Source organism: Bufo gargarizans, chromosome 3 (genome assembly GCF_014858855.1).
Source record: "Bufo gargarizans isolate SCDJY-AF-19 chromosome 3, ASM1485885v1, whole genome shotgun sequence".
Lineage (NCBI taxonomy): Eukaryota > Metazoa > Chordata > Amphibia > Anura > Bufonidae > Bufo > Bufo gargarizans.
The window spans coordinates 421,491,220-421,511,754 of record NC_058082.1 but is presented as its reverse complement, the minus strand read 5'-3'; the positions used below and the strand labels follow the sequence as shown (position 1 = coordinate 421,511,754).

Below are 20,535 nucleotides of genomic sequence, written 5' to 3'. Positions count from 1 at the left end.
AAAATTTAGTTTTTGTAAATTTCAGAAAAATTTCAAGATTTGCTCCTAAACTTCTAAGCCTTATAACATCCCCAAAAAATAAAATATCATTCCCAAAATAATTCACACATGAAGTAGACATATGGGGAATGTAAAGTCATCACAATTTTTGGGGGTATTACTATGTATTACAGAAGTAGAGAAACTGAAACTTTGAAATTTGCTACTTTTTCAAAATTTTTGATAAATTTGGTATTTTTTGGTGCAAAAAAAAATATATTTTTTTGACTTAATTTTACTAGTGTCATGAAGTACAATATGTGACGAAAAAACAATGTCAGAACGGCCTGGATAAGTCAAAGCGTTTTAAAGTTATCAGCACTTAAAGTGACACTGGTCAGATTTGCAAAAAATGGCCTGGTCCTAAGGTGTAAAAAGGCTGTGTCCTTAAGGGGTTAAGACCTTGTCTGGATTTTAGGGAGCTGAACAGTATCACTATTCGTGACCCTTATCCGCTTCCTCTGATCCCGGACCTGTTTAACCAGGTTGTTGGGGCTAAAGTATTTTCCAAATTAGATCTAAGAGGGGCATACAACCTGGTCAGGGTCAGAGAAGGAGACGAATGGAAGACGGCCTTCAATACCCCTGAGGGCCATTTTGAGAATTTGGTTATGCCTTTTGGTTTGATGAATGCCCCAGCCGTTTTTCAGCATTTCGTGAACAGCATTTTTTATCATTTGATGGGAAAATTTGTATTAGTGTATTTGGATGACATTTTGATTTTTTCTCCTGATTTCAAGACTCATAAGGAACATTTACGTCAGGTCTTGCTCATCCTGCGGGAGAATAAATTATATGCGAAACTGGAAAAATGTGTGTTTGCGGTTCCAGAAATTCAATTTCTGGGGTTTCTTCTCTCCGCTTCTGGTTTTCGCATGGACCCCGAGAAGGTCCGCGCTGTGCTTGAGTGGGAGCTTCCTGAGAATCAGAAGGCGCTGATGCGGTTTTTGGGCTTTGCCAATTATTACAGGAAGTTTATTTTGAATTATTCCTCTATTGTTAAACCACTCACTGATATGACCAGAAAGGGGGTAGATTTTTCTTCTTGGTGAGTAGAGGCGCGTAAGGCTTTTTCTAATATCAAGGAGAGTTTTGCTTCCGCTCCCATCTTGGTGCAACCTGATATTTCTTTACCCTTCATAGTTGAGGTTGACGCTTCTGAGGTGGGTGTGGGGGCGGTCTTGTCTCAGGGTTCCTCTCCTGCCAAATGGCGACCGTGTGCCTTTTCTCGAAAAAACTCTCCTCCGCAGAGAGAAATTACGATGTGGGAGATAGGGAATTGTTGGCCATCAAGTTGGCTTTTGAGGAATGGCCGCCATTGGCTAGAGGGAGCCAGACACCCTATTACCGTATTTACTGACCATAAAAATCTGGCCTACTTGGAGTCAGCCAAGCGTCTGAACCCGAGACAGGCCAGATGGTCTTTGTTCTTTTCTAGGTTTAATTTTGTGGTCACGTTCCGCCCTGGAGTTAAGAATGTGAAGGCAGATGCCCTGTCATGTTGTTTTCCGGGAGGCGGGAATTTTGAAGACCCGGGTCCCATTTTGGCTGAAGGTGTGGTGGTCTCTGCTCTCTTTTCTGAATTGGAGGCAGAGTGCAGGCAGCCCAGTCAGAGGCCCCTGATCTTTGTCCTCCTGGGAGGTTGTTTGTGCCTCTCGCTTTAAGACACAAGATTTTTAAGGAACACCACGATACGGTCCTTGCTGGGCACCCGGGGGCAAGAGCCACACTGAATCTCATCGCTCGGAAATTCTGGTGGCCTGCGCTTCGTAAGTCGGTTGAGGGTTTTGTGGCAGCCTGCGAGACTTGCGCTCGTGCCAAAGTCCCTCATTCACGGCCATCGGGTCCGTCCTCTCCTTCCCTTACCCATTCCTTCCCGTCCTTGGACACATCTGTCCATGGACTTTATAACGGACCTGCCTCGTTCCTCGGGGAAGACTGCGATTCTGGTGGTGGTGGACCGTTTTAGCAAAATGGTGCATTTCATCCCTTTTCCTGGTTTGCCCAATGCTAAGACGCTGGCATTTATTGATCACATTGTCAAATTGCACGGTATTCCTTCAGACATAGTCTCTGATAGGGGCACGCAGTTTGTTTCCAGATTCTGGAAGGCTCTGTTCTCGCTTGGGTTCGGTTGTCATTCTCTTCTGCTTTCCACCCGCAGTCGAATGGCCAGACAGAGCGCGTCAATCAGAATCTGGAGACATATCTGCGCTGTTTTGTGGCGGAGAATCAAGAGGATTGGTGTTCTTTTTTGTCCCTTGCTGAGTTTGCTTTAAATAACCGTCGTCAGGAGTCCTCTGATAAGTCACCATTTTTTGGTGCATATGGGTTTCATCCGCAGTTTGGGACTCTCGGGAGAGGGGTCTTCTGGTTTACCTGATGAGGACAGATTCGCCTTGTCTTTGTCATCTATTTGGCAAAAGATTCAGGATAATCTGAAGAGCACGAGTGAGAGATATAAGCGTGTGGCAGATAAGAGACGTGTGCTTGGTCCGGACCTGAATGTTGGTGATCTGGTGTGGTTGTCTACCAAGAATATCAAATTGAAGGTTCCCTCCTGGAAGTTGGGTCCTAGGTTTATTGGGCTTTACAAAATCCTGTCTGTCATCAATCCTGTTGCCTACCGTCTTGATCTTCCTAAGACTTGGAAGATCCATAATGTTTTTCATAAGTCCTTATTGAAACCTTATGTTCAACCCATTGTACCCTCGCCTTTGCCTCCTCCTCCGATTATGGTTGATGGGAATCTTGAATTTCAGGTCTCTAGGATTGTGGATTCTCGTCTTGTCTGCGGTTCTCTTCAGTACCTTGTTCATTGGGAGGGTTATGGTCCTGAGGAGAGGATGTGGGTCCCAGTGACGGACATTAAGGCCTCTCGTCTCATCAGGGCTTTCCATAGGTCCCATCCTGAGAAGGTGGGCTCTGAGTGTCCGGAGTCCACTCGTAGAGGGAGGGGTACTGTCACAACCAGACAGCTGAGAAGCTCTGACAGAGGCCTTTCAGAACCTCCTCCTTGAGTTCTCTTTGTTGTGCTGTTCAGTTCCTCATCTCGTTAGCCTCTCTCAGCTGTCATGGAGTTGGACTGATTGCATCCCTTTAAATTCCGCCCCATAATGCATTACTGGGCGGCTTATACTACTTCCTGGAGTGTGTGTGCATGCTGATCTTGTTTTCCAGTCTGCTACAAAGTTAAGTGCTGAACATTTATCTGTTATTTTCTGTTTGCTGGATCCCAGGTGACCCCGACTCCCTCCGTGCCTGGTGTAGGGAGCCGGTGGTCGTGTCCCCTCACTATTGTAGGGTGTTCAGGGGTTATATAGTCGAGGTACGTGGATATGCAACCTTCCTCCTCTGGGATCTTTGCATAGGCTGAGCAGCCAGGGAAAGTCTCAGGTCTTGTGCAGGGGTCTCCCTTTTGGTTCCTTAGCTTTGGATCCACTCAGTCATATATGCATGTTGCTTTGTCTTGTTTCCTGTACACCGTCCGTGACAGCCGGTGCGTCTTATAGGGTGAAAAATACTGTACACAGTTTTGGGGGCTCCCTAAAAACACATCTTTTTAGGGTGGACTATCACATCCCCTGATCTAAGTCCTGTCCATATATAGTATGTATCATTTCCTGAACCTGATCCTCCAGCAAACTCTCCACTGCACCCATGCACCCAGAAGCACTTCATATATTGGCTGCTCACCGGCTCATGCAGCTTTACATCTTCTCCCCTATTCTCCCAAGATGGTTGAACCATTGAACAAAACAAGCACTTTTACCTTTTGTGTCCCCCCTATCTCCTCATAGATTGTAAGCTCTTGCGAGCAGGGTCCTCATTCCACTTGTGGTAATTATTGACTTGTCTGTTGCTATGTTATTTATGACTGTTTGTACATGAACCCCTGAATTGTAAAGCGCTTCCGAATATGCTGGCGCTGTATAAATAAAGATTATTATTATATTCAGCATCATTTCTCCAATATATTTCTAGTACAAAAACTGTGTTTCTTTTACCTATCAGAGCTGCTATAACCTACAGGACTAGTCTACATAGACCAGGATGAAACACCACCATGCTTGTAAACATGTAACGTGTCAGCAGCAGCGTGACAAGTATACACATGTGAATTATTCATTGTTAATTAGTCTGGTAGCGGTAGAAATACAATTCTTCACCTCTGTATGTAACCGCATATCCTATGTAGAACACGGGCACACGCCATACTGTACAAGTGTACCACCTCTCACCTCAGTCTCCTGACTGAAATATCTACAAACGCACAGTAACGTACCCACAAGGCTTCTACAGTAGAGCTGCATGCCAAAGGGTGGGACAGGTTTACATCTTATATCCCACTTTAAGGCTAAATGCACACGATCAGGATTGCGTGCAGAAAATCTGCACGGTAGGTTATGTACATTGTATTCTATGAGAATTTGACATTCTCAATACACACGATGCAGATTTTTTCCGCGCGGATTTTGAGTGAATTTTAAAATCCCAAGCATGTCAATTTATTTTATTTTTCCTGGCCAGATTTTCTTCATTCACTTAGTAAAATCCACACCGAATCCACACCAAATCCGCACCAATTGATGTGGATTGAAAGCACAGATTTGCCTGCGAACACCTGCGGATTTCAGTGAGGATTCTCCGCACATGAATCCTGAACGTGTGCATGTACTGAAAAGTGGGGGCTGTTTTTTTCTGAGCCACTAAAACATGAGTAAGTTAATAAGAATTTAATGATCCAAGCACATGGGTATAACTGTACATCTTCAAAAAGAAAAAAAAATAAGAACGTATACAACTGTATACCGGTTTGTCAAAAAAGAATACACTGGGAACACAATTGCACCTCTTTCTTAGCAATGTACGTTGAAAGAAAACATAAGGGAGCAAAGATGGTGTGAACAGCGTCTTAGGGTCCATTCACACGTCCGTAGTGCATTGTGGATCTGCAATACACCCGGCCGGCACCCCCATAGAAATGCCTATTCTTGCCACAATTGCGGACAAGAATAGGACATGTTCTATTTTTTTTGCGGACCCGAAGATCAGCGGCGCGCTCCGGAAATGTGGATGCGGATAGCACACTGTGTGCTTTCGCATCCATTCCGTCCACATAGAGAATGAATGGGTCCGCACCCGTTCCGCAGTTTGCCATATGGCATATATTTTTATGGTGGCTCACTGTATAGGAAAGGGCAATCTACTGCATATCAGGACACTCTTTTGGCCTCTGTCATGTGAATGAGAGCCTATGGTGACGTTCATCGCATGCAACTGGAGCCATCCTGGATCAGATGCCAAACGTGAGCTATATACAATTGGACGCAGCAAGGAATTCTTATGATAGGATGATACCCGCCATACCTTTTCTGCTGCTCTGTCTTGATCTTCATGTGAAAATCCGGCGGCTCCAGCAACATCAGCTCCAGCCAACATCGCAGCATCAGTTGTAGAAGAAGATCTGGGTCGACCTTGGTGATGGTGTAACACTGCAGCCAGCCCACCATCCATTGGTGGGGGACGCCTAGGAAGATGAGGGCTTCCTCCTCGCAACTGCTGATGATGATGATGGTGAGCAGTGTCCCCAGGACCACTCTTGCTCCGCCGACCACCCCCATGCTGACCAGAGCCTCTCTTGACAGAAGGACGGGAGCGGATTTGTTGTAGCACACGGTTAAAGGCAGTTGGACGTGCTGGTAAATCATGCAAAGAAACAGCATAAGACACTCGATGCATTTCTGGAGAACGCTCTTTCTCATCTGCAGAGTCGTGATCTGAAGAGGACAGGGGAGCAGTTATGGATGCTTGTGGAGTTTGGGGTCCAGGGGTCGAGCAAGCAGCAGCGGGTTCTGAAGCTGCCTGGTGGTCCCGCTCTCTAGAACGCCGACGGCTATGGAAGAGGTGCTTCAGTCCGTGTCCAAACATGGATCCTTCAGAAAGCTGTTGGATTTTCTGTAGGGAAATATGGTTTGTTAGACACTTAGGCTTTTATCAAACAGTACGTTATTAAGATAACTAGCCAGAACTAACATGCTTTTCACATGACACGTAAATGTACACTAAACGGTCATACAAACTAGATCTATGAACTGCTGTTACCTCCAGAAGTGCAGCTATCACTTATGTAACAGTTTACAAGCTTTCCATCCTGACCCAATCTACTATTAACGCTAAGAAAGGGTTTGGGCTAAGCTTTGGTATATACCCTGCCCTAATGCCTAGGCCTATTTCCTGCAATATAGCGCCCGGCCACAGTGCTAACCGTTTAATCTCCATAGGCACTGGCGCTCGTCAGACCTGAAATCCCGCAGTCTGAGAGTTTACAGCTGGCCGGAGTCAGCAAGAGAATGTCACATTACATCCATGAAAAATTTACAGTCTCCACATCAGCTATCAGGTTCCCAGACTGGTGTCTACGCTCTGGGCTAACCTGCAATGCCGACAGGAGGGGACAGCAAGGCGTGACAGTCTGGGAAAAAAGCTGAATATCAGCAAGAAAGACAGGAAGATATAGCACTCGAGGCTGAGAAAGTAGGTGTGAAGAAGTGTGCGAGAAACGATGGGAAAGTGAGAGAAGAGATTAAGTATATGACAAACGAACATGGGATTGTGTGACAGCGAGAAAAAAGAAAAAAAAAAAAAAAAAAAAAAAAAAAAAAACACAGACAAGCACACGTTAATTATTAATACATCATGATGGCTTGGTCAAGAAAGCAGCGGTTCAACAGGATCCGAGCTCCACCGCCCTGGGGTTTTAAAGGTCACTGTGAATCTCTATTATTTCCTATCAGATAATAAAATATATATATGTGCATACATTATTGTAATCATTTCCCCCAAGTAACAGTTTCATGTTTCTTCCGAGTGTGTTCCATGAAAATAAGAAAAGGAAAAACAAAGGGCCGCAGAATTATCTGCTAGGGTTGGCAAAGCAACGTGCATGAGCCCTTCACCCCCTGAGCAATGCTTCTCAGAGAGAATTTCTCCATAATATGGAACTAACCACAATTTTTTTTTTTTTTTTACATATTATAGGCTTGTTCACACGACCGTGCCATGTTTTGCGTTCTACAAATTGCGGATCCGCAAAACACAGATGCCGCCCGTGTGCCTGCGGCAATTTACAGAACGGATGGCCCTTTATAGAAATCTTATATGCCAGCAGTGTACAGGAGGCTGAAAAAGGACCAGTTATTTGTATAGTAGATTGGATCTCATCAAGCGCATCAGCAGAAATTCCCTTCCTTAAAGGGGTTATCCAATATCATAAACTGCCCCCCATGTGCCAGGCCCCTCACAGGGAATATACTTACCTGGGTCCCCGTGCCGCACCTGGTCCCCGCATCCCTGTTGCTGCTTCTCCCCGTGCGCCGATGAAAACATCCAGTGTCAGGGAGGGGGGGGCGGCGAGCCTCCATAGTGTCACCCGCGACCCAGTACATGGGTGGGCGGTTTATGATATTGGATAACACCTTTAAACAATCCTACAAGGCTTTGAAAGATAATTTTTGGGGGGTTATTTCACTGTACTGACTGGGAGTGTACTAGAGAATGAGCTCAACAGAATTTGTGCTTTTACAGTCTGCCCAGTATTAAAGGGTTGTCAGGGATAATTAAAGATCTTGGGCAAGCCCTACAAAAGCTTTAAAAAAATAATAATCATCTTACGCTCACCCCTTCCTCCAGCTAAATTCTCTGGGGCACTGGTCCTGCTGCTACTGCTTGTTTACACAGGCAATGGCGGAGACATGCCTGCATATGGCACCTGACTGCTGCAGCCAGTCACTGCCCTCAGTGGTCTAATGCAATGCAAACATTTTTTTATTTTAAGCTATTATAGGCCTTGTTTGAGATTTTTTATTATCTCAGACAAGAGGACCTGCCACCATGAAATGCAGTGCAATCTGCAGGCAGCATGTTATAGAGCAGGAGGAGCTGAACAGATTAAAATATAGTTTGGTGGGAAAAGGTTCAGCAAAACTTGCTATTTACACATTTATCTCTGCCATTTCTGACTTAAAGGGGTTATCCCATCTTAGACAATGGGGGCATATTGCTAGGCTATGCCCCCATTGTCTGATAGGTGCGGGTCCTACCTCTGGGACCCGCACCTACAAGGAGAACGGAGCGGAGAAACTTGAGTTGGGCGCACTGCGCATGCGCAGCCGCCCTCCATTCATTTCTATGGGGCCGCTGAAAATAGGCCGAGCCAGCTGGCTCGGCTTTTTCCGTCAGCCCCATATAAATGAATGGGAGCGGTGGCCGCGCATGCACGGTGCGCTCCCATTCACTTCAATGGGAGAGGCGGGGAGCTGCGCCTGGTGGTGGACGGACCCAAGGGTCCTCCAGCCACAACTCTCCCCGGCTTCGTTCTCCTTGTAAGCGCGGGTCACAGAGGTGGGACCCACACCTATCAGACAATGGGGGCATATCCTAGCGATATGCCCCCATTGTCTAAGATGGGATAACCCCTTTAATTGTAAATTGGGAGGTGTTATCAGTGACTGACAGCTGTATCAGGGTAATAAATAATGAGTTTGGTTTGGCTGTTAACCCTTGCTTTGTTACTTGAAAAATGGTTTAAGGCTACTTTCACACTCGCGTTTTTTGGCGGATACGTCATGGATCTGCAAAAACGTATCCATTACAATAATACAACCGCATGCATCCATCATGAACGGATCTGTTTATATTATCTGTAACATAGCCAAGACAGATCAGTCATGAACTCCACTGAAAGTCAATGGGAGACGGATCAGTTTTCTATTGAGCCAGATTGTGTCAGAGAAAACGGATCCGTCCCCATTTACTTACATTGTGTGCCAGGATGGATCCGTTTGGCTCAGTTTCATCAAGCGGACAGCAAAACGATGCAGGCAGCTTTTGGTGTCGGCCTCCAGGGCGGAATGGAGCTGATCGGAGGCAAACTGATACATTCTGAGCGGATCATTTTCCATTCAGAATGCATTAGGGCAAAATTGATCCGTTTTGGACCGCTTGTGAGAGCCCATGGCAGATTTCACTAACGGAAAGCTAAAAACGCAAGTGTGAAAGTAGCATAAAAAAGTAAAATCTGCCAAAAAAGTGAAATTCTGAAATTTCAGCTACATGCATCACTTGTGCGTTGCGTGAAAATCGCAACATGCTCTATATTGTGAGTTTTTCACGCAACGCAGGCCCCATGGAAGTGAATGGGGCTGCGTGAAAATCGCAAGCCTCCGCAAGCAAGTGCGGATGCGCTGCGATTTTCACACATGGTTGCTAGGAGACAATCGGGATGGGGACCCGATCTGTTTTATTTTCCCTTATAACATGGTTATAAGGGAAAATAATAGCATTCTTAATACAGAATGCTTACTAAAACGTCCATTGAGGGGCTAAAAATAACAAATTTAACTCACCCCATCCACACGACCAAGTGGAAGGGGTGAGTTAAATTTGTTTATTATTTTTTACCCCTCAATGGACATTGTACTATGCATTCTGTATTAAGAATGCTATTATTCTCTCTTATAACCATGTTATAAGGGAAAATACAATCTACAGAACACATAAGCCACACCCGAACTTCTGTGAAGTACTTCTGTGGGTACCAAACATGCCGATTTTTCGAATTTACAAAATGATCTAAACATGAAGTAGACACATGGGAAGTGTACAGTAATAACTATTTTAGGAGGTATCACTATCTGTTTTAAAAGCAGATAAATTGAAATTTTTAAAATTTTGATAAATAAAAATGAAATATTTTGACTCAAATTTACCACTACCATGAAGTACAATATGTGACGAGAAAACAAATCTCAGAATGGCCTGGATAAGCAAAAGCGTTTCAAAGTTATCACCACATAAAGAGACATATGTCAGATTTGCAAAAAATGGCCTGGTCCTGAAGGTGAAAAATGGCAGGGTCCTGAAGGGGTTAAAGGATTCAAAATGACAGCAGCCTTTTTCACATGAGTAATGGGCACTGAAAATATAGATGAGGATACAATCTAAAGAAAATACATAAAAATGATTATTAGTCCACTATAAGTAATCAACATAGGAAATTACAAGGTGGCAACTTCAGGTTTACATGGAACAGTTTTTTTGGCATTTTTCGTGCAGTTTTTCACAACAGTGAACATTTGTTACATGGGACTGCTGAGCTTTGTGATTTTTAAGTCAAAGAGTGTCCTAGCTGGGACAATTTTGTAGCGCTGAGATCCCTGACTTCTGTGGGAAAGTGCTTGTAGTATTACAGTCATGTGCTATTTATGAGAATGGCAATTTCACTTTAAGTCACCGGCTTCTAAGCCCTAGCATTACAGTAAATGACATTCTGTACTCAAGTGTGACCACAGTATGAGTAGTAAGCATTTACTGAAATGCTTCATATTTCACCCTGTCAAATTGTGGAAGGTGGAAAGGAACCCTGGCCATTTACTACATGACTACCGCCAAACTGTGTGCATAGCATCCACATGCTATGCACTGATCTATTGCTTCTCAGCATAAATTAAATCGTATATAAAGCCATTATTAATAAACTGGCTATCACAAGGCTATTGGATGTGCAATCCATATTTTCTTTGCCTTGCCTTCTTACATGGGGTCTGTACTCCTCCCATTTGGCTCACGTGCTTTTAATTAGCAGGAGACTGAATAAGGGTTAATAGATTCCTACCCGGTCTCAGTTGTAGTTCGTGAGAGCACATGGACAGGGGAGCTTCTTACATGTTCACATGCTACGGTACTGCGTGGCTGCGGTTGTGATGTGGGTTGGTGGGGCCCAGTGCCGTCCAACAACAGGGGTGCTGGTGGACTGCTGGGTCATGCCACCTGTTGGTGAGGTGCTGTAGCCTATGTGGTGCTGTGCCAAATTAGAGTAGGTACCGTGTTTCTCCGAAAAATAAGACAGGATCTTATTTTTTTTTCTCCGAAAAAAGGGTTGGGGCTTATTTGGGCTCCATGAACATATTTTATATAGACACATGCCAATTAAAGAAAAGTCCTTGGATAGTGTTTATATTAAATATCACTATAACCCCCCCCCCTCATCCATAGGAATGCACCCATATACTGCAGTACATGGGTGCATTCCTATGGATGAGGGGGGTTATAGTCATATTTGCCACACATTTTTCATTCTGGTACCGTATATTGCCCCTGTGCTGTCCTTACCCAAGGGACCTAGGTAGCAATCTACGGTACCAGGGAGAGCAGATACGGCACGGGAGAGATGTAGGGAGCTCCTCCAGGGAGCAGAGAAGAGAAGGAGATCCTTCTGCTGCCTCCTTCATGTAAGTAAGAACGTGCGGGCTGGTGGCAGTACAGGGCATACAGAGAAGCCGCCAGCCCACCCAATGTGAAAAAGAAGGGAAGAACGGGCTGCTGGAATAATTTAGCATTTAGTCAAACCGCCAGCCCGCCCGTTAGGTGCTGAGATGTATGCACGAGCTGGCTGCTTCACTGAAGCCTGCGCTGCCCGCCCGCCCAGTTTCATGGCAGCTCAGGAGCCATTAGTGAGCGCTCCTGAGCTGCTGCAGTCCGCACATTTCCCCCACCTTCCCTTTATACAAAATAAAATATGGCTGTATCTAGGGCTTATATTTTAAAGAGGACCTTTCACCTGGATATCCTTAATCTACAGTAGTTATTATCCTACCTTATAGTGCGGCCCCCACTGATGTCTTGGCACTTTTTTTTCTAAAGAACCCCCCGTTCTTCTGCTGTGGTCCCCGTATCCTTTGGCGCCTCATATGCTAATGAGGCGACTTAGTTATACTAGGCGTGGACTTGAAGTTTTCCTGGGAGTGGTCATCTTCTCCCTGGCTGCGAGCGCATCCAATCAAAGCGCCCCGCTTTTAGCCAGGGAGAAGGAGCTCAAGTTCTCGCGTGAGAAGGAGCTGCAGTTCTCGTGAGAGCTTGAGCTCCTTCTCCCTGGCTAAGAGCGGGGCGCTATGATTGGATGCGCTCGCAGCCAGGGAGAAGATAACCGCGCCCAGGAGAAATACAAGTCCACGCCAGGGACTATAAGGTAGGATAATAATTAGATTAAGGATATCCAGGTGAAAGGTCCTCTTTAAGCCTACTCCAAAAACCCTGCAAAATAGCGCTAGGGCTTATTTTCGGGGAAACACGGTACTCACTGGAAAGAGGCAACCTTGACATGGTAAGTAGGCGTATGCATTTTGATAGAACATATACAAATGCCTCTGTACACTTTAATTATGGCATTGTATACTATTAACTATACTGAATATGCAAAATATATATATATTTAACCCCTTCAACATCCTGCAATTCTCCGTTTCCGTTTTATTTATTTTTTACTCCCTGCCTTCCCAGAGCCATAACTTTATATTTCCAATACCACATTTATAGCGTTTTTCTTGTGTTTTAATACTGAAAAAATAAAAAATAAAAAAATCTTTGGAAAAACAAAATCGTTTTTTCTTTACATCACCAAATTCTGACCCCCATAACCTTTTTATAGCTACATCTACGGAACTGTGTAAGGGCTCATTTTCTGCGAAAAAGTTTTTATTGATAACGTTTTTGAAGGTGAAACGACGAAAAAAAAATGCCAACTATGCCACTTTGTTTTCTTTTACATTACGCCGTTCAGTTTGTGATAATTATTTTTACATTTATATAGTACCCTAGATGACTATAACAAGCAGTCAAATTACTATTGCCATTCATTGCAGATTTGCTGTGTTCTTGTGGAGCCCTGCCACCTGCAGGGCTCCACAGGAACTACAGCTCTAAAAGCCCTGGTTTCTTCAGAGAGACCAGAACTAGTGTTGAACGAACTTAAGTTTTGTAACTTCGAGTTCAGGTATGTGTATTATGGACTCCCTTACAAAACAGAAAAAGACTTTAGCCCTAGGTTTCTGCTGTTTAAAAGGGTACATTCACACTTGTGTTGTTTGGTTCCGGCAGGCAGTTCCGTTGCAAACGCATGTCATTTTTTATGACCGATCAGGCATTTAATCAGACTTGGGCCTCTTGCACACGACCGTATAGCTTTTTCTGTATTTTACGACCCGCAAACATCTATCTGCAAAAAAAATACTGATGCCGTCCGTTTGCATTCCGTTTTTTGCAGAACGGAACAGCTGGCCCCTAATAGACAGTATTATCCTTGTCCGTTATGCGAACAATAATAGGACATGTTCTATCTTTGAAAGGAACGGAAACGTAAGACATACGGAATACCTTCATTTTTTGCGGATCCGTTCAAATGAATCGTTCCGTATAGGATGCGTATACAGAACAAAAAAAAACGGAACGTTAACGGAAGAAAAAAAAAAAAACCTTAGGGTACTTTCACACCAGCGTTTTTCTTTTCCGGCATAGAGTTCCATCCTAGGGGCTCTATATCGGAAAAGAACTGATCAGGCATATCCCCATGCATTTTGAATGGAGAGAAATCCGTTCAGGATGCATCAGGATGTCTTCAGTTCAGTCTTTTTGACTGATCAGGCAAAAGCTAAAATCGTAGCATGCTACGGTTTTATCTCCAGCCCAAAAAATAATAATGAACACTTGCCTGAATGCCGGATCCATCCTTCCGGTCTGCACATGAGCAGAACGAAAAAAAGTTGGCATATGTTTTGAGGAATCCGGCAGGCAGTTCCGGCGACAGAACTGCTTGCCGGATCACTCTGCCGCAAGTGTGAAAGTACCCATGAACCTAGAGGTTATGGACGCCATTTTTAAAGACCGGACTTCCACTGCACATGTACAGCGGAGGTCCGGAAAGGTTATACAGCCTAAATCCCTAAATTGTGCCTTCTGTATACGGTAATTCTGTTCTCCTTTTATTTGGTAGTCCAGTACGGTTTCTACACTGTAGCTGCCTACGACTTATTTCCTTCACCCAATGTTTACCGCACAATAAAATCTGTTCACATGACTGATTCTGAAAATCAACCTACAAAGTTCAGTGCAGAATTCACATGTGGTTTTTGAGGTGTTTTAGATGCATTTTTCCATATTTTTTTTTAAACTAATGGGCTTTTATGTCAATACAAAACTGCATTTTCAGCTTGTTGGTTTTGGTGCATATTTGCACCAAAAAAACAGACAGAAAACGCATGGACTCATACAGAGCATTTTTTTTATGCTGCCTATTCATTTCAATGAGAGAAGGGGATCCTGCTTTTTTCCACATGGAAAAAAAATAATACAAGTGTTGCTTCCCACTGAAATGAATAGGAGGCTCTTTTGGAGCCGATTTTGAGATGGGAAAGCACGAAAATCAGTGTTAAAAAAAAACAAAAAAAAAAACACTGTGTAAACTGGCCCTTAGGCTCCATTCACACGTCCGTAACGAGTTTTGCAGATCCGCAAAACACAGACAGCGGCAATGTGCGTTCACATTTTGCGGAGCGCACATTGCCGGCACTAATAGAATATGCCAATTGCGGACAAGAATAGGATATGTTCTACTGTTTTCGGGAATGGAAATGTGGACCCGGAAGTGCGGAACGAAATTGCGGACGTGTGAATGGGGCCTTACAGTTATCATCCGCTTCTAGGGGCATGCCTCATAAGACAAGCTTCACAATTTAATATTATGATGCATCTTATGCCCAAAAGTACAACAGACTTGTGGCATCCCCCAATATACAAAATCTGGCATTGCATCTACAGGGGTTGTCTCATCACAGACAATAGGGCAGTGTTGGCGAACCTATGGCACGGGTGCCAGAGGCAGCACTCTGAGCCCTCTCTGTGGGCACCCGTGCCCTGGAGAAAGTCTATGGTGTAACAATATGACTTAGATTTTTCCTGCCCTTCACCAGCGCAGGGTGCACTATGAACAGCACAGGCAGCGCATTGAATGTAGGCAGGCTATTATAGCTAAGTGATAAAGTATATAGAAGATATTAGGGATCGACCGATTATCGGATTTACCGATATCGGCCGATATTCAGGATTTTGAACGCTATCGGTATCGGCATTTATTTTGCGCTGCTGACAGCGCTCGCCGTGTTCCCCTTAGCAGCACAGGGGAGAAGGAAGCAGTGTCTCCTCCCCCTGTGCTGCTGCTGCTGCCGCCAATGAATGGACAGGAGACAAGAGGAGGGGAGGGGCTGTGGCCACTGCGCCACCAATGAAGCTTAATCTCTCATTCATTCATTCATATACAGGAGGCGGGAGCTGCAGAATCACATAGCCGGCTCCCGACCTCTATGAGCTGTAGCTGCGATCTGCGGTAGTTAACCCCTCAGGTGCCGCGGATCGCAGCTATTGCTCATAGAGGTCGGGAGCCAGCTATGTGATACTGCAGCTCCCGCCTCCTGTATATGAATGAATGAGAGATTAAGCTTCATTGGTGGCGCAGTCCCCCCCCCCCAACCCCATTGGTGGCGCAGTGCGCCTCCCCCCCAACCCCCCCCCAGTATTAAGCATTGGTGGCGCAGTGAGCCCCCCCACAGGATCCCCTCTCCCCTGCTCCTCCGATCGGAGCCCCAGCAGTGTAATGCTGGGGCTCCGATCGGTTACCATGGCAGCCAGGACGCTATTGAAGCCCTGGCTGCCATGGTAAGCTCCATGCTGCTGTGTGCACAAAGCAGCAGGGACAGTGTGAGCTCCTATTCCCCCTGATAGATCTCTATCAGTGTGAATAAGACAAGGGTTCTAGTCCCTAAGGGGAATAAAAGTTAGTTTAAAAAAAAAAAAAAAAAAAAAAATATTAAGTATAAATGAGAAAGAAAGATTTTAAAAAATAAATAAATACACATTAACAATAAACATTAATTTTCAGCAGATTTGTGGGAATTATTTTTTTTTTTATTCAAAAATAAAAATTCCCAGAATATCGGTATAAATTATCGGCTATCGGCCTGAAAGTTCACAAATTATCGGTATCGGCCCTAAAAAAAAAAATCAATATCGGTCGATCCCTAGAAGATATATATGTATTGGTATTCAGGTTACATTGTTGGGTTGGCACTTGGTGATAACTGGGCTTTGGGTTGCAGTTTGGGCACTCAGTTTCTAAAAGGTTCACCATCACTGCAATAGGGGCATATCGCTAGGATATGCCCCCATTGTCTTATAGGTGTGGGTTAAACACTTCTATGTATTTAAAATGTGCATTTGTGTCAGAACTACATATTTAGCTTTTACATGTAGTTTTTACCCCATTGTAGTAAATCGAGGATGGGTCATTAGAAACGTTCCACATCTAGCAGATGAAACAAATTAAAGGGCTTCTACAACCAGAAATACAGTTATGTAGCTGACTGACATTAGTGATGCGCGAATGTCCGCACTACATTACAGTATGTTTTTCACATTTCTCCCTGCAGCAATCTTCGGAGCAGGCGCAGTGAGTGAAGGCCGCTCTCCTGATGCCGGCTTCCTCACTGTGACGTAGTCAGGGCAGGCGCCGTGAGGAATCCGGTACCAGGAGCGCATCAATCACTCACTGCGCCAAATACAGACGTGAACGGCGCAGGCGCGGGATTTCGTCTGCAATGCAGGGAACCGTGCCATTAATCAAGAGGAGCGGGGCGGGCAGAACAGGGGACCTGGGCGGGATAAAGGGTGAGTAGACGGAGCCTTTAGGTGCTGATTTTACGCCCACATAGCACCTAGAGGCTCATTAGCATATAAAAAAAAGTGCTACATACTAATGTCACTAATCACTAATGTCAGTCAGCTACATAACAGTATTTCTGGTGGTAGAAACCCTTTAAAGGGGTTTTCCAAATCCCCCCCAAAAAAATAAAAAATCCAATAAGGCACAAATTTGATGTGCTTTTACCATGCCCTTTTTCATTATCGTGTGCCATTTGTTTTGCTTCTTTAGTTCACTGTGTGAGTCAGTGGCAACATCATCTCCCATAATGCAACTGGAGAGTCCACACACTACAGAGCATGTGTGGAACAGCACTACTGTGATTTGATCCAGGTCCCCTGTGCATGTTATAATTTATAATAAGCTGTACATTGAGGATGTGGATTTCTGAAAAGGACCCATGCACACCACCATATTTTTAGTCCGCATACTATCTGCAGACCCATTCATTTCTATTGGGCTGCTAACAGCCGCGTGCTGTCCACATCCGTAAGTCCATTTTGCGGCACCACAAAAAAAAAAAAAAAAAAAAATAGAACATGTCCCATTCTTGTCTGTTCTGCAGACAAGAGGCATTTCTAACACAGGGCGGGATGTGCAGAAGCGGTAAATGCGGGATGCACACGTCCAGTTCATGTTTTATGGATCCAAGCTTTGCAGATCGTAAAACGGACACAGTCATGTGCAAAAGGCTTAATAGGGATATCTATCATCTCCATGCGCCAGAAAAGGGTCTTTAAAATTTCACAAACATGTGTCTGCGACTTTTTACATGCTACTTTTTTTTTTTTTTTTTAAAGCTGCCCTCGCCATTCAGAGCTGCCATAGATTTCTACTGCCATCATAAATTAGGCCCATTCTCCTGCAGCGTAGGGGATATGACGACCGATGCAGAAAGCGCCAGTTTTGATAAATCTCCCCTTAAGTGTACAACACCATCACAATTGATGAAAATTGTCTAAGGCTGGGGCTACAAGGCAATCTTGTTCACGACACCAACAATCACTGTGTAGCAGAGCAGCCATTTCGATGAATTGGGTCCCATTGCGACTCGTAAATTGACACAATCGTAGAATCGAAAAAAATCCAGCAACCCAACTCTGTTCACTGGCTGCAGTGCTGGTCATGGTGAAGATCCCCATGTAGCCTGAGCCTAGTGGCTCGTTCACACGAACGAGTGCTGCCCGTTGCCGCAATACATGGGCACCGTGTGCATAACGCATCATGGAAGAGGACCCATTCACTTCAATGGGTCCGCAAATCCGGAGATGCAGAACGGAACACTACGGAGTGCTTCCTGGGGTTCTGTTCCGTGCCTCCACATCGCAAAAAAGATAGAGCATGTTCTATCTTTTTGTGGAACATAGGGATCGCGGACCCATTCAAGGTCCATGATCCCCGTGCGGCTGGGTCACGGTCGGTGCCCGTGCATCGCGGACAGCAATTTGTGGTCCACAGAACGAGCCCTAAAATAAAGACTCTTTCTTGTCTATAGCAACCAATCCATGCACAACTTTCCTTTTTCAAGCGCACTGTAGGGAATGAAAGTAGCAATGCGATTGGTAGGCAACAAGCGTTTTTTCTTTTAGATGTTTTTATAACATCTCTTACACTATGTTTAAAAGGGGTTTTCTGGATGTTTAATACTGATAACATGCCCTTTAATATCTGATCAGTGGGGCAGTACCGATCAGCTGTTTGAAGAGGCCGCTGTACTCCAGTGCATGCTGTGGCCTCTTCACGGCACTGTATCTAATGAGTGGGGGTCCGACTTCTGGCATCCCATCGATCAGCTGTTTAGAGAGGCCATGGCACCTCAGTGACCGCTGCGGCCTCTTTCTAGGCCAGTGACGTCACATTTGTCAGTCACGTGGCCAGTGTGCTGGTCCGCCAAGTGCATGGGCCTGGACTGCAATACCAAGCGCTGTGTCGCACACTGTACATTGGCTGTGTTTGGTATTGCAGCCCGAGTCCATTCGCTTGAATGGGACGGAGCAGCACACGAGCCACGTGACTGATGAACGTGATGTCACTGACCTAGGAGATGGCCGCCATGCTCACTGCTTCAAACAGCTGATCGACAGGGTGCTGGATCAGATATTAAGTGGGGATCACCCACCAGTTGTTAAATGGCTTACCCTTGTAAACACATGGGCCGTAGTCCTTAGGCTGAGTTCACATCAGCGTTCAGCCTTTCCGTTCTCCTGCCGTTTAGGAGCAGGAGAACAGAAAGGACAGAGAATACACATAACTGACGCCAAACGGAGCCTACGGACCCCATAGACTATAATGGGGTCCGTTAGGTTTCTGCTCAGAGGAAGATATTTGAAGCGGAGACAAAAGTTGTGCACGAAAGACTTTTGTCTCCGCTCCAAAATCATCTTCTGAGTGGAAACCTAACGGACCCTATTTTAGTCTATGGGGTCCGTAGGCTCCGTTATGTGCCTTTTTCCGTCCTTTCTGTTCTCCTGCTCCTATAACGGAGCAGGAGAACGGAAAGGCTGAACGCTGGTGTGATTTCTCAGATCACAATTTTCACACATTTCGCCTCCTTACAAGGAGGAAAAAAACTGAAGAATTTAAAAAAACCTGATATTCAATAACTTCATTTCCATAAGGCGCATCTTGCTAACAGCCCACTCCGCAGCGCTCACACCAAAGACGCCAGCAAAACTTTATTCTCTTTCCAGCGTCTCTATGGAAACAGCAAGGGAGCCAAATAAGTTCACCACTCTCCACCTTGCGATGCTCTGCAGAGGAAAGCATTTGCTGACAACTGTCTACGATACCGAAAAAAGGCTAATTCTAGGAACACGTTACTCTGAAGGTCTCTGTGTACCGATCGGCCTATACTGTACAGAGAGCACCGGACCACCTCAGCACGTAGAAGGGTCCAGGTATGGCCTCTTACAATCGGTGGGTACCCAATGTACCCACTGCTGTGGTGGAGTGCATCGTATGGAACACCTTTCTCCCTGACACAGGCCACATGCTCTATGTGCCATACAGTAGATGCCATTACCTTGAGGTCTGGAGGCTTGTTCCTGGTGATGGCAGGGGGTGCCTGGTATGCTCCTGCAGAGCCCAAATCCCCAGGCACAGGGCTGTCTGATCCTCGCACTTCCATGACAGTAGGTGGCAAAAGAGCATCTTGTGCAGCCACCTCCTCAGGGTGCAGCTCGTCCGACTGGCAGCGCTTCATGTATCCAGAGGGGGCACGGGGTAGAGGGGGCAGCAAAGGAGCAGGGTACCATCAAATAAGGGAGGGCAGGTAGAATGACAACAAAGGAAGGTCACGCCGAGCACTGGTGCCCTCCACAAGCCATAACTTCCCTGCCAGTCATCCCACAGGCCCTATGGCACAGAGTGCAATGTGCTCGGCTCCCTCCACACATCACAAAGCTGCAGCCGCACACCTCACACCGCGGGCCAGGCTGGGGGGCGGGAGAGGCACGGGGGTCTGCTCCATTCTCCCCCAGGCCCTTATGGCTCCCGGTCCTGGGGGCCCTGGCTGCTCCGTCCGCACTTCTCCCTGCAGAGCCTGGGTAAGGGCTAAATACTATACTCCGTAAGGACCTCCTGACGTCACGATATCACTTGACATCCCCAGGTCACGTGGGCCGACAGCCGATGCGCTCTGCTATCACAGGCACTAGCTGAGTGCAGAGTAGGAAGGTCAGGGATGGCTGCTCAGCAGCGTCTGTGGAGATGGATGTGACTACTGGGGAGGGGCTGAGAATTGTATGCAGCAGGGGATTCTGTGTGAGATGATATACTGGGGGAGGGGGCTGCTGTGAGATGATATACTGGGGGAGGGGGCTGTGTGAGATGATATACTGGGGGAGGGGGCTGTGTGAGATGATATACTGGGGAGGGGGCTGCTGTGTGAGATATACTGGGGGTGAGGG

At 45.6% G+C, this 20,535-nt stretch overlaps 1 protein-coding gene across 2 annotated transcripts in view; it reads right to left on the bottom strand.

Moving 5' to 3' along the window:
* The window catches only part of TMCC2 (transmembrane and coiled-coil domain family 2), a 61,949-nt gene extending 41,741 nt beyond the window's left edge, over positions 1 to 20,208 (bottom strand). For both annotated transcript variants that reach the window (XM_044288417.1, XM_044288418.1), the window contains exons 1-2: positions 19,650 to 20,208; positions 5,410 to 5,997 (exon numbers count right to left, since the gene is read on the bottom strand). In XM_044288417.1, the coding sequence (XP_044144352.1) occupies positions 5,410 to 5,997; positions 19,650 to 19,829 (768 nt within the window). In that variant the 5' untranslated portion in view covers positions 19,830 to 20,208. The remainder of the gene's footprint in view (positions 1 to 5,409; positions 5,998 to 19,649) is intronic.
* Between the last annotated feature and the right edge of the window lie 327 nt (positions 20,209 to 20,535).